Below are 12165 nucleotides of genomic sequence, written 5' to 3' on the forward strand. Positions count from 1 at the left end.
ATTTTCTTTGTAAGCTCTTTGCGTGTGCATAGTAATATGTTTATTTGTGTACCTTGAAATGAATCATGCGAAATATTATAGCAGATATCTATTGTAGCTGTTTCATACTTCTCTTATATGTGATTACAGCGTGCACATTTGCCCATTTCAGTGAATTGAATGCATGTAGCACGCCACCTGATGTACGTACATTGAATAGGTACGTGACCTAATGCTGACCCATGTCAAAGATACAGGTAGTGAGAGCTTCGTCAAGATGCCTAAAAGCAACTTTTTCTTTCACTGCTCATGCTCAGTATTGCACATGAAATAAACTTCCACATTTAGATAAGTGTGAACATGCTGTCATATTATTTTTTTTCTTTTTATTAGCCGCCCTATGTTTGCTAACGTTCAATTGAAGTTAAGAGTTTGACGAAAGCTCCCCTGGTCGAATACAAACGTAGTACGATAACGAGCACGATACATTGTGAACAAGGTTTCCGCAGGAAAGTCGAAGCGTCACTATTCTATTTCTTCACTTCACTTTTCAAAAGTACTATTCTGTACAGTGCCTTTTTTTCGTTCAATTGTTCACTCAGCAGTCTTCAACTTCGTTTTAAGCTTTTTTGTTGGTTTCTGCGCCAGATGTTAGCACCGGCAGAATGCAATTATTTCGCAATTTTCCTTTCGAGGAAAGCGGTAAACTGCCGCTCATGACTTCCTAATGCCTGCCACGTTCGTCTGATTTATCTAACGCTAAGAGACAGGAAGGAAGTGGTCTTATTAGAGAGCAAAGGGAAACAGCAGATAATGTAGCCAATTTTCAGAGGACGAAATGAAGTTAAGCAAGCTATGTAACGCGTAGGCCAGATAACAAGTGGTCTATTATAGATTCTTTTCACGGAACACGTTGCTCAGGAGCAACGAGATGGCGCTTTCGGCAGCGGGGTGCACATTGCCTTAGCGAAAGCCAACGAATACAATATGATTTGAATGCGTGCCCTGCTTCTGTGCTATAAGCCGTCGGAAAAGGAAGTGGATGTTCGCTAACACTTTGTGCTCTATTTATGCTGCAGAATGTAGAATGGTAGAGGGAAGATGTGTGCAGTAGCTGGCTGCAAAAACAGTGACTGCGTGTCATATCAAGAAATTAAATGAATCTGTGGCACCAAGTTCATGGACCGCTGTACTGCCTGTGTTGCCGGCCTTTCGAGATACACGACTTTGCCCGAGGATAAACAAATTCACTTATCCACCAACGGCGTGTCACTGAATTAAAAAAAAATGACTTTAAAGGCGGAACGTCGGCAAGAGTGAATACCACTCGTTACGCAGTAACAAAGACAATAGCGCCGCTTCCTGCATAAGAAGTTTTTCGCACGTTATTTACACAGATCCACCCCAACTCCGACGAAAACTTTCGCCCAATCTATCGCCAACATATCAGGAATAAGTGAATGGGCGCACACTTGAATCGATGCTCTCGAAGCATGGGTGACGGCGACTACACTGACAGCGCAACAATTCGATTAGGATAGCTATAAGGGCTTGTTGGTACAGCACCCGCCGTGGTTGCTCAGTGGCTATGGTGTTGGACTGCTGAGCACGAGGTCGCGGGATCGAATCCCGGCCACGGCGGCCGCATTTCGATGGGGGCGAAATGCGAAAACACCCGTGTGCTTAGATTTAGGTGCACGTTGAAGAACCCCAAGTGGTCAAAATTTCTGCAGTCCTCCACTACGGCGTGCCTCATAATCAGAAAGTGATTTTGGCACGTAAAACCCCAAATATTATTATTGTTGGTACAGCATATCTTATTTTGTTGCAGCGCAAGCTGAACAAGGAGATGTGTGTGTGTCCGATGTGCCTTTTTGTTGACCTTGTTTAGCTTGCGCTTCAACAAAATAAGCACACGAATGTTCGAGGCTGAACATTTCGCTACAGTCCATATAGAGTAGACGAGTGACTAGCGATAATCTATCTTTGCTACAAACAATTACAAAACTCACAGCATCTACGTTCCAAGCCTTGTGCGCAGCAAGAACTTATCTATCGCAGCTGAGCACACCCGCGAGAGATTACAGGAAGAAAAAAAAAACAATCGGATAGCGACCGCACTAATGAATTATACCAAGTCAGAAACATGACAATCCGCTACTTCATCGTATTAGCCAAATTCACAAGTGGAACGTCTGGACAGCTTGTAATATACATTTTTAGGCCCACTTCTTGTATCAGCACCGTAAACACTGCTCGCGCCGTTTGGCGAAGGCGTAATGAAAGCATTTGCATGCCCTCTGAAGCTGTGGCGAAAGCTTCGTTTTCGTCCACACAGTCACCTCTACAATATCCGCCGAAATAGAGCGGCACTGGCGTCATGTATATCCCTTGTAAACACGGAGGCAGCTGAGGCAAGCATGTTTGATCACGTGATTAAACATGGCGGAACCCACGGGATCGCTATGAAAAGGGTCTATAGGTAAAGAACGGGTGCTAAGGGATGGGAAGCGCAACCCTGTACGGCCTAAAATTAGGGGATGAAGTTAGGAAATCTGTAGACATAGGATCGTGTCAGCTGACGCAAGACAGGGGTAACTGGCCATCTTTGAGAAAAGTTTTTGTATCGCAGAGTACATAAAATAGGTTAACAATGATGATTATGATGATGACAATTGCCTTTTCTTGCTCCATTGTTTGACTACGTGGAAAAGGGTAGCGGACATCATGCTATTCCACGAGGTATACAATATAACCCTGCTCGCTTGAGAAGTCAAGCAAGATCATAAAGCAGTGCTACGCGCTGTGATATCGCGCACTCTGTTTTGGGAATGCACGCTAAAACTTACGCAATAACTGTGGCATGGGTATACATTCACACATCTCTCATTGAAAGTAACTAGACCCACTATATACCTGCAGTAGATGAGCTGAAGATGTTGCTCCGTACTCACGAAACGTTCGTACGCTAGAATTCTTTGTAAGGGCAAATTCCAAGCAATCGCAGTGCTCAATATATATTATGAGTGAAGGCCGCAAGCCAAAGTAAATGATCACTTACGAGAGAAAAGCTTCGTGAAATCAGCCCGTGCTTCTCTTCCATGCGATTCTTCTGAAGCTTATTGCACTTCGTGATTTCCTTTAACTGCAGCGCAGGTCGGGACACTGTCATTGGAGGGTATCACATTCCCGCTGGCACCTTAATTGTGCCAAACCTATGGGCCGTCCATAATGATCCTGAATGCTGGCTCAACCCGTCCAAGTACGATCCCACGCGATTCCTCAGCACTGACGGCACGAAACTGAAGGAGAGGCCTCCGGCGTTCATGCCTTTCAGTCTGGGTGAGTAGAAATTTTATCTTCGGAATAGCTACTTGACAGCACTAATCCTGCGTTTGAACGTAGAATTAGTGCTGTAACTCCAGGCGCTCGATATTGATGGTTTGCGTAACCTTATATTCAATGGACAACGGACACAGCGTAAAAAAAGACAAGGACACGAGAGATGTGCTGCACATACAGCGCTGTACACAGCGCTGCATTCAAGGCTTGCACATAGATACAAGAGCGCAGAGGCCGCGAAATATTAATAGAAATGTTCACGTGGTGACACTACGCGTTTACTCGAATAGCAACTCTCTGGAATAGCAGAATGCACTCGCGTTCCGTTTAATGTACTAGGTATGCATAAGCGGCAAGCGAGTAAGGGGAATGGTAACATTAAAATGTTGATATTAATTTCTTCTCATCATGGCAAACATTAAGAAATTCGCACTTGCGTGATAAAGTCGCCGTCTTCGTCTGCTGCTGCTGCCGGTTTAGCAATGACGGACGTCTCAAAGCGAGCATTGCGCACAATTTAAACAACTTCGACGACTAACCTCTGCCGGACGACATAATCGTCCTACGTTGACAGGACTCTACATCTAAGCATTGTTATGATATTTGCGATCCACGAGACTTAGTTAACGCCTATACTACTTCCTCTTTTTATTTCCGCTCTTTCCTACTCCCTTCTTTACAACCCCCTCTTCTACAATCAACGTGCAGGTTATCAAACGAGAGACTTCCTTCTGGTTAACATCCGAGCCTTTTCTCTCTCTCTCTCTCTCTTCGACGTTAAATAAGTACTGCAGTGCCATTTCGACTTATCATGTATTGAGTTTCTTTTCCCTCTGTAAGTGAAGCTTCAAGCCCTATGTCGACCCTATAAAACATACTGACAAGCGTCATAGGGTCCTGAATAATTCAGAACATCCACTGTTTTCTTTTTCTTCTTAAGAATCAGTTTCAGAATTTGGTACGCAGGAGTGGATGCAGCATGACGTCTTGGCGCAGTGTCATGACGTCATCTCTTGCTTGATGCGATCCTTGTGGCTATCACGCGCGAGCGCAGCCCTCATTATTTTTTGTTATGACGAATGTTATTTTAGTTATTGTTATTGCTGCATGGCGTTAGCGAATTTCTGTGTGTGTCAGGACTTCACAATGATGCCGATGACTGCAGGTCCAACGTATGGCCTGCCCCCCCCCCCCCCTCTCCCCACCACCAACTATAGCATCAATATAAAATATCTTATATTTCTTAGCCTTCACACTAGCCAAATGCCATCCTTTCATTTGCTATGAGCGTATGGTAGAACTGCACCAAATTTCAACACAAGTCCCAGTAGTCCTTTAAGAGACTACAAGTTAACTTGAAATGAGCACAACTGAAGAACGGAATAAACTGCAACGTTAAAACCGGTCGATATGGTAAGAATTTCAGTACAGTAGAAATGCTGAATTTAGCAAGCGTTTGACACATTAGTGTGATAAATTTAGATTCTAATTGATGTTGTCCCGCTGGGATCAAGAAACACATTTCTTAATATTTGCAGGTGGAAAGCTAAAGCGCATATCTTACATTCCGTGTGCAGGTGGTACATACGTGGTCTGGTGTTAAGCATAGTTCGAATGCCACAGCAGCGAGAGGCACTGCGAAAACGCTAGGTGTAGTCCACACGCATAAATCTTTGGAACGTGAAGTTGTCGAAACGAAGTTGAGAGCGAACTAAATCAAGATAACTGATCAGAATTTAGGCCTTGGACAGCAGACCAATTTTAATTTTGCTAGAACGAACAGAATAATGCTTTGTATGCAACGGCAACGTACTTCGCCTCTTCATAAATGGCTTGATTTAGGAACGAAAGAATTTGTGACAACCCTGTTAATTGTTGTTTCCCTCTCATAGAGATGTCGCATTATCCTTTTTGCTATATTTGTAAAGTTGACTTCTCTCCCTGAGTTCAGCAGACGCTTATCTCGACAACACGCAAAGAAGGCGACAGATGGCTGATTTTGTTAAAATAAATGTTTGTTGAATTCCCGGAATGTATGAGCCAACTAGAGCAGCTGAAAGCCATTGATTTATTCCTCTGTCAAGCGTACAGTCAGCATCAAACGTTTAAGGATTGAAAGAAAGCTGAATATTTCCACAGTCTGGGCGTTCAGCCTGGTACTCTTATTTATTTATTTATTTATTTATTTATTTATTTATTTATTTATTTAATGAAGGGTGCCGAAAGCGAAGTCGGAGAACATCAGAGGGAGCCGTGAGATAGAGAAGAAGAATAAAGTTAGAAATGGCGATCTCACGTTTGTTTGATCTATTTGATAAGTGCGGGCTTATTATATTTATTCATTTTTTTATTTATTTACAGAATACCTAGCTATGTCAGCTCGAAAGCATTATCGTAGGGGGGACAGTTAGAGAAACATGTGTTAAATTGTACGCAGAAATAAGCAATTAATAGATAAAGCAAAGTATGACAAAGACAGCCGTACACCGACTAAGTAAAACTTAAAGACAAGACGTCTTTCTTTGTCATGTCTCATCCCAACAAGACGGGCTTCCGTCCAACTCTCGATTACATAAAGCAAAGTAACATCGAGGTGGAACGTAAGATCAGTTAAATGGACTCTGAAGTGATCTTGAAGGTGGTGGTGATAAACTTTATTGAAAGGGGGAAGGATAAAGAGGGACGTGGCTGAGCGCTAGGGCTCAAGTAAGGCCCTGGGCCTGCTTGGCCTTTTCCGCCCAGTCCACCAGTTCCAATTGTCGGTCGACGTCCCCGGAACTGAGCCAGGCTGTCCAGTCAGTCTCGCTGCTGACGGGGGGATGAGAGAACGGGAGCGAGGTGCATTCCCATATTATGTGTGTGAGTGTTCCTGTTTCTGAACAGAGCCTACATTTGTCGCTTTCCCTGCCCCCTGTGATTTTGTTAATGTATTTTGGGTGTGGGTATGTATTTGTCTGAAGTCGCCGAAACGCGACCGCTAGCGTTTTGTCGAGTTGCTTGGCCGGTGGTGGGAGCGCGCGACGCCTCAAGCGATACCGATGGGCTATTTCATAATAAGTCTCGCAGGGTTCCTCGTGTGTCTCCTCCTCATTCACGCCGTCCGCATCCGCGGACGAGGCTCGGCGCGCGAGATCTCGAGCCAAACTGTGAGCCGACGCGTTGCCGGGCACAGACGCGTGAGCGGGGGTCCACACGAGGGTTTTCAAGCCGCTTAGGGGGCGTCGTGTGAGGACATGGTACGCCTGTTTGCAAATTCTACCACGGACGAAATTGCCGATGGCCTGCTTGCTGTCGCTGATGACGGTATTTGCGTCCGCATGCATGGCCATGGCAATCGCGGTTTCCTCCGCTTCCACCACTCGGCCAGCCGTGATTGTTGTATGTTCTAGCAGTCCTCCGTTGTGATCAGCTACCACCGCAGTCATGAGGTCGCCGCGAGGGTGTCTGGCTGCGTCTGTGTAGACCACTCCATTGTGCGAGCCATAGCGTCGCCAAATGGCTTCACTACGGGCCTGCCGACGGCCCTGATGGAACTCGGGGTCCATGTTGCGGGGTAGAGGTGGGGCATAAATATGCCCCCTCACCTTTCGAGGAATCGTAACGTACTCTGTAATTTCGGGGATAGCCTCGAGACTGAGCTTCCGGAGGACTGTGCGGCCAGCCGGGGTTAGCGAGAGACGACGGACTTGGGCTGTGTGGTGAGCGTCCAGGAGCTCCTCGATCGTGTTATGCATGCCTAAGGCCTCTAGCCTTGCGGTGACCGCGATCTTGAAGGTACTTTACAAACGTACTAAGTCGTTATCACAGGTCCTTGTGATCATTAATTGACGCAACTAAGTTTTCTGCATAAAACGTGTAATTTATTATAAGGTTTTAAAAATATACACCGCTACCGATCGCAGCGCGCCACACGGCTGAGTTTTCAGTCGCCCCTGACCAGGTGATGCGAAGGGGCATATGATGCCAGTAGGGCGAGCTCTCCGGTTAATTTGCCAAGGGTTCACAACCGATAATTTTTTCAACTTTATGGCGAACAAATGTTGTTCGTAATAGTTGGAATGTTAATTTGCTTCTATAAAAAAGAAAGTAACAGAAAGAGGATGCACAAGGACAATTTATCACTATACACAAGAATTTCCAGCACACAGCAAGTGCAGCCTGCCTGTGTTATAACATGCTCCATGCTGAAGAGAGCTCAGCGCTCAGTGTTAGTGTCGATCTTTGTTTTCGCGAGCACCATGGTTCCTCTTGTTACGTTGTGGGCTGCAAACGCAGCAATTGGCAACACGTAAAGCTGCGACACCGGGTCCCTCTGCAAGGCCGCAGACGAGCGGAGTGGCTCTACAGCGCACCTGGCTGTCAGTATCCGACCCGTGCCAGAATGAGCGTGCTTGCGGCCGCCTATTTGCACTGGAGGATTACTACCTCAATAGATCGTTATCACATGTCCGGTATTCGGGTAAACATAAGCGCAAGCGGACTGGGCTTGCGCGTTCCACGATATGAACGGAGTTACAAATAAAGTTTATTCCTATCCTATCCTCTCCAAACGTGAATGGTCTTCATGGTGCAGCCATCTGGTGGCACAGAGCTCAAGCAAACAAAGAACTAATATAACAATAACGAGGTGAATTCTACTTTGCTGCTGGCGTAAAATCTTGGCAGGAGCGTAATCGTGAACATGTTTTTCTTAATGTTTAAAATGTTTTACACTTGGTTACAGTGATATTAGCTCTTTGTTTGGCTTGGTAAGCTGTGCGCCACCAGGTTGTTGGACCGCCTAGGCCGATCGGGCCGCTCACGTATGGTCTACGCTAAAGCTCCATCACAGCAATAGTACGTATCGTGAGGGGGCTTTAGTTTACGCCTCCACCCATCCGTCAAAACGCGCAGCTCCTCTGTGGTTACCGGAATACCGTACAAGCTCGGCGCTACAACAGAACGTTCGCAACGTATGCTGCTTCGATAGCTCTCGCTTGGGATCGACTGCCAGGCGGCTGGCGGAGAGGTTGGAGAGGCTTCTCGCGCTGGCTCCAAGACAACCGGAAGTGGACGAGACGGCGTCCCGTCCCGACGCAGATCTAGTGAAGGCGGAGCTTAGCCCAGATCAATTGGCGAACGAGTTGAGGAGAAATGCATGGCTGTGGAGGAGGGTAACTTGCATTCCTCCGTAGCTCTTCTAATATGAGACGCTTCACACAAATTGGGGTGTGAATGATTAACTTTAGCTGTACCCTACGCTCCTACAAAGTTTGTCCGAACTGTTTCAGGGACCCTTTAAGAGGAAGCTTTAACTCTGGCCGAACTCCCATGCAGCCTATTGAAATACATGTACAACGCAGAAACGGTTTTCGGAGATAACCATTGGCCGATTTTAATGAAATTTATTGCATTTCAGAGAGAGAAAGTTAAGTTCTAGTGATTATTGGAAGCGCAATTTCGATAGGGCTTGATTGTCTTAAAAGGAATTTTCAAAAATTGATAACGAAAAGCGGGAAATGAAATGTCATAGGTTCTACTATGGGCTCCTGAGCACGAGGTTGCGGGATCGAATCCCGGCCACGGCGGCCGAATTTCGATGGGAGTGAAATGAGAAAACATTCGTGTATTTAGATTTAGGTTCACGTTAAAGAACCGTAGGTGGTCCAAATTTCCGAAGCCCCCAACTACGGCATGCCTCATAACCGGATCGCGGTTTTGGCACGTAAAACATCATATATTATTTTTTTTATTTAATGAGTTTGGTTTGTTTTTATATATTTCCAGAAAAGCACCATTGCACGTGAACAGAATGGCGCACTTGTGCACGTGAACAAAATAGCGCTGCAGCGTTTTGCTCACTGCTGTCACTAATCGCTCGGAAATTGAACGTTTTCTCACATCCAACGTGCCACCGGTATATGGAAGCAAAAGCAAATGCCAACCGTGCATTGGCTTTTGCTTCCATTTACCGGGCTATACCGATGGTATATGGATATCTGTGGGAATGGCAAGCTGACTTCAATATGCACTTAAAGCATCACTGTGCCTTCTCTCCTCGTTACAGGAAGACGCGCGTGCCCAGGTGAATCGCTGGCTCTTATGGAAATTTTCCTATACGTGACCACGGTGCTCCAAAAGTTCAAGGTGCTTCCGAAGCAGGGCACTACAGTCTCTTTCGATATTCAGCAGGTCCTCATCTCCGCGCCGAACGACGCGCAAGCCTTGCGTTTCATCTCACGTTGAATATTTCTAGCGGCATTGCTTTGAAGGTTTCGTGAGAAACTGTAGGAAAGATTCCATTAAATGTTACTGGTGAATCTGATTTGTCATCTTCATTTCATTTTCATTTTTAACTTGTACTTTCAACTAGTCACTTAGTCAAAGTCAAAGTATTTTACTTAGGCATCAAAACAGTTATAGGAGGCGATGTAAATAAACTCGACTTCGACTTCCACTTCAGACATAAAGAAATAAGTTCGGAGACTTTAATCAGAAGTCTCATAACTTTCGGCTATAGGGCCACATAAGTGACCAGTGGTGGCGTCTATAAAGCCGGTCAATGCAGAGATAAATAAAAATGAGGGGAAATAAATGTGTAAACCTAAATGATAATAGTGGGCGTAGACTGAAATGTCACTTGAATAATTTGACATGCGTCATTGAAAGAATTTCTCTATTTTTCCTTTGTTTATTGCGTTTGCCTAGTGGAATAAAGTTCAGTAAATGAGCAAAATAAGAACATTAGGATTGTAATTTAGCTTTTACTGCATAGTCTCCGTGAGGATATTGATTTGAAGTATTAATAACCGTTCGTGGTGCAAAGAAGCTTCCTTACTGTTACCGATAGCACTTATGTTTTTTTTAAAATATTTTTTTCAGTCGTTTTATCTGTACAAAGCAGCTATCCACAAGAGATTAAGGTGGTCTGGCAAAGGTCACCGTTTCTTTACGAAGCGCCCTTTGTTTTGCTGGTGTATCGTGTGTCGGACTCTAGAATTTTCATGCTTATGTGTTGACTTTTGTGTGTAGTGTTTACGCTTGAATAGCGTATACGAGTGGAGAAGCACGCACCGGTTGGCGCAGCATTGTCAAGAATAGCACAGTGCTCAAAACAGCGCCGAAAGGGCTCGTGCTGTTTCCTGTTGTCCTGTGTGTTGTGCTACTTCAAGCTTGAAGGTGTTTCAGTTTTAAGAGTTACCAAACAAGACGACTAGTGTAAGTTGAAGTTAAGGCCTATTTCAATAAAGTGAGACATAAAGATGTTGCGCGAACTCGCGTTTTAAAAACTGCCCCATTTTTTTTTATTTATATATTCTGCGATCGCAGCCATGAAACTTTAATTCCCTGTATTTTCTGGATATGTTTTCTGAACAATAATCATTGCGACAATGTTTATTCCTTAAAGACGAGTTACATCAACAGATCGAGAGTTACGTAAAAGATGGCGTCTGGCGACAAACGGGCCCCAACCTAATCGTACGTTGGTTGCCGCCGGCAATCTTCCATCGCCGCCTGCTGAAAGATAACGCGCCCCGACACGTGGTTACGTGGGCCACGTGACGTCAGCATAAGTTAATTCCCCACCAGTTAGTTGAAGATGGCTAAAAATGCCAAATAAATTATCAGTTTTAAAGAACAAGGCAGTTATGAGGCTTTCCTTAGCTTCACGCTCGTCCTTGAGGTCACCGTTTGAGGCTTTGAACGTCGCTGGTGTAGCCAGAGTTACACCCCGTTATCCGCTTGGACGAGAATTCGGAAGCAAACAGCGCTAAAAACGAGACAAAACAAGAAGTGGCTTTACAAAACGGGAGGACGCATCATACTAACCTGAATACCAACTGAAAGGCGTATTTCGTGAAAGCTGGCTTATAAACCTCATACGGGCAAGAAAGAGGAACGAAAACAAGGTAAAGAATGCCTGAAAGGTCGAGGAGCTGTAGGTGGTGATGGGATCTTAGCTTGCGCGACCGGGGCTGACCAAGTTATGATAAGCTCATGAACAGCGCAACGAGGGACGAGGAAACGAGCTTTACGCTATACAGCTATTTACATGCAGCGGTTTCGACGGCGAAAAGATGGCGAAAGCTCTGCAGGCCCAGCGCGCGTGGGTAAAGTCGAGAAGATGTCGAAGCGTCTTCTGATGCGGCCGCTCGAAGCGTCGCGTTCTCCTCACGCGATGGTGAGGTTTTCGATTCGTTGGTGCTGTTTTGGACGAGGTGGCGTAATCCCGTAACTTCCATGAAGCAGGCTCCAAGGAACAAGCGCTCTCAGATGCATGCGCAATGGAGTCTTTGCGGGCAAGACGGCTAGCATGCGGGCCTGCCACTGGGCAGTCGAAAGGCCCTGCAGGCCGAATGCGGCCCGCGTGCTGTAGTTTGGAGACCCCTGCCTTAAATCGTTTCAACCTCTTTAAGCACGAACATTAACAAAGTGTAGCAGATATTGTGTCCGCATATACATCGAATTCAAAAGTGAGATAAAGAAGCAGGAAGCAAGTGTTCCCGGCCACTCCACGTGATCTTGCGTGCATTCCCAACTGCTTACGTTGGCATTTGAGCGTGCCACTAAGTAAAAGATGCTCACAGAACGTCATGAGATACCAGTACTGTCGCGCTAATTCAGGACCGACTCCCCCACATTAACCGTATGTACTTTCACTGATGGCCTTTAAATGTAGCAGCGTTCGATTACTGTGTATATACTTATCGCAACAAAAAAAGAAAACCAACACTTGCTTTGATAAAATAAAGTTAAAGTCCTTCTAAGCCTCCCCTTCTGTTCGACGTTCGTGGTATTTGTTTATTTGCTTATTGATACTGTTAGCCTTAAAAAGGGGCCACAACAGGAGTGTAACTGCAAATA

At 45.4% G+C, this 12165-nt stretch overlaps 1 protein-coding gene across 1 annotated transcript in view; it reads left to right on the top strand.

Moving 5' to 3' along the window:
- LOC139057122 (uncharacterized) overlaps nucleotides 1-9576 on the top strand; it is a 50055-nt gene extending 40479 nt beyond the window's left edge. Inside the window, exons 17-18 of the mRNA XM_070534896.1 lie at nucleotides 3131-3321; nucleotides 9368-9576. Of these exons, the coding sequence (XP_070390997.1) occupies nucleotides 3131-3321; nucleotides 9368-9546 (370 nt within the window). The 3' untranslated portion in view covers nucleotides 9547-9576. The remainder of the gene's footprint in view (nucleotides 1-3130; nucleotides 3322-9367) is intronic.
- Nucleotides 9577-12165: the final 2589 nt, after the last annotated feature.

Source organism: Dermacentor albipictus, chromosome 3, assembly GCF_038994185.2.
Source record: "Dermacentor albipictus isolate Rhodes 1998 colony chromosome 3, USDA_Dalb.pri_finalv2, whole genome shotgun sequence".
Lineage (NCBI taxonomy): Eukaryota > Metazoa > Arthropoda > Arachnida > Ixodida > Ixodidae > Dermacentor > Dermacentor albipictus.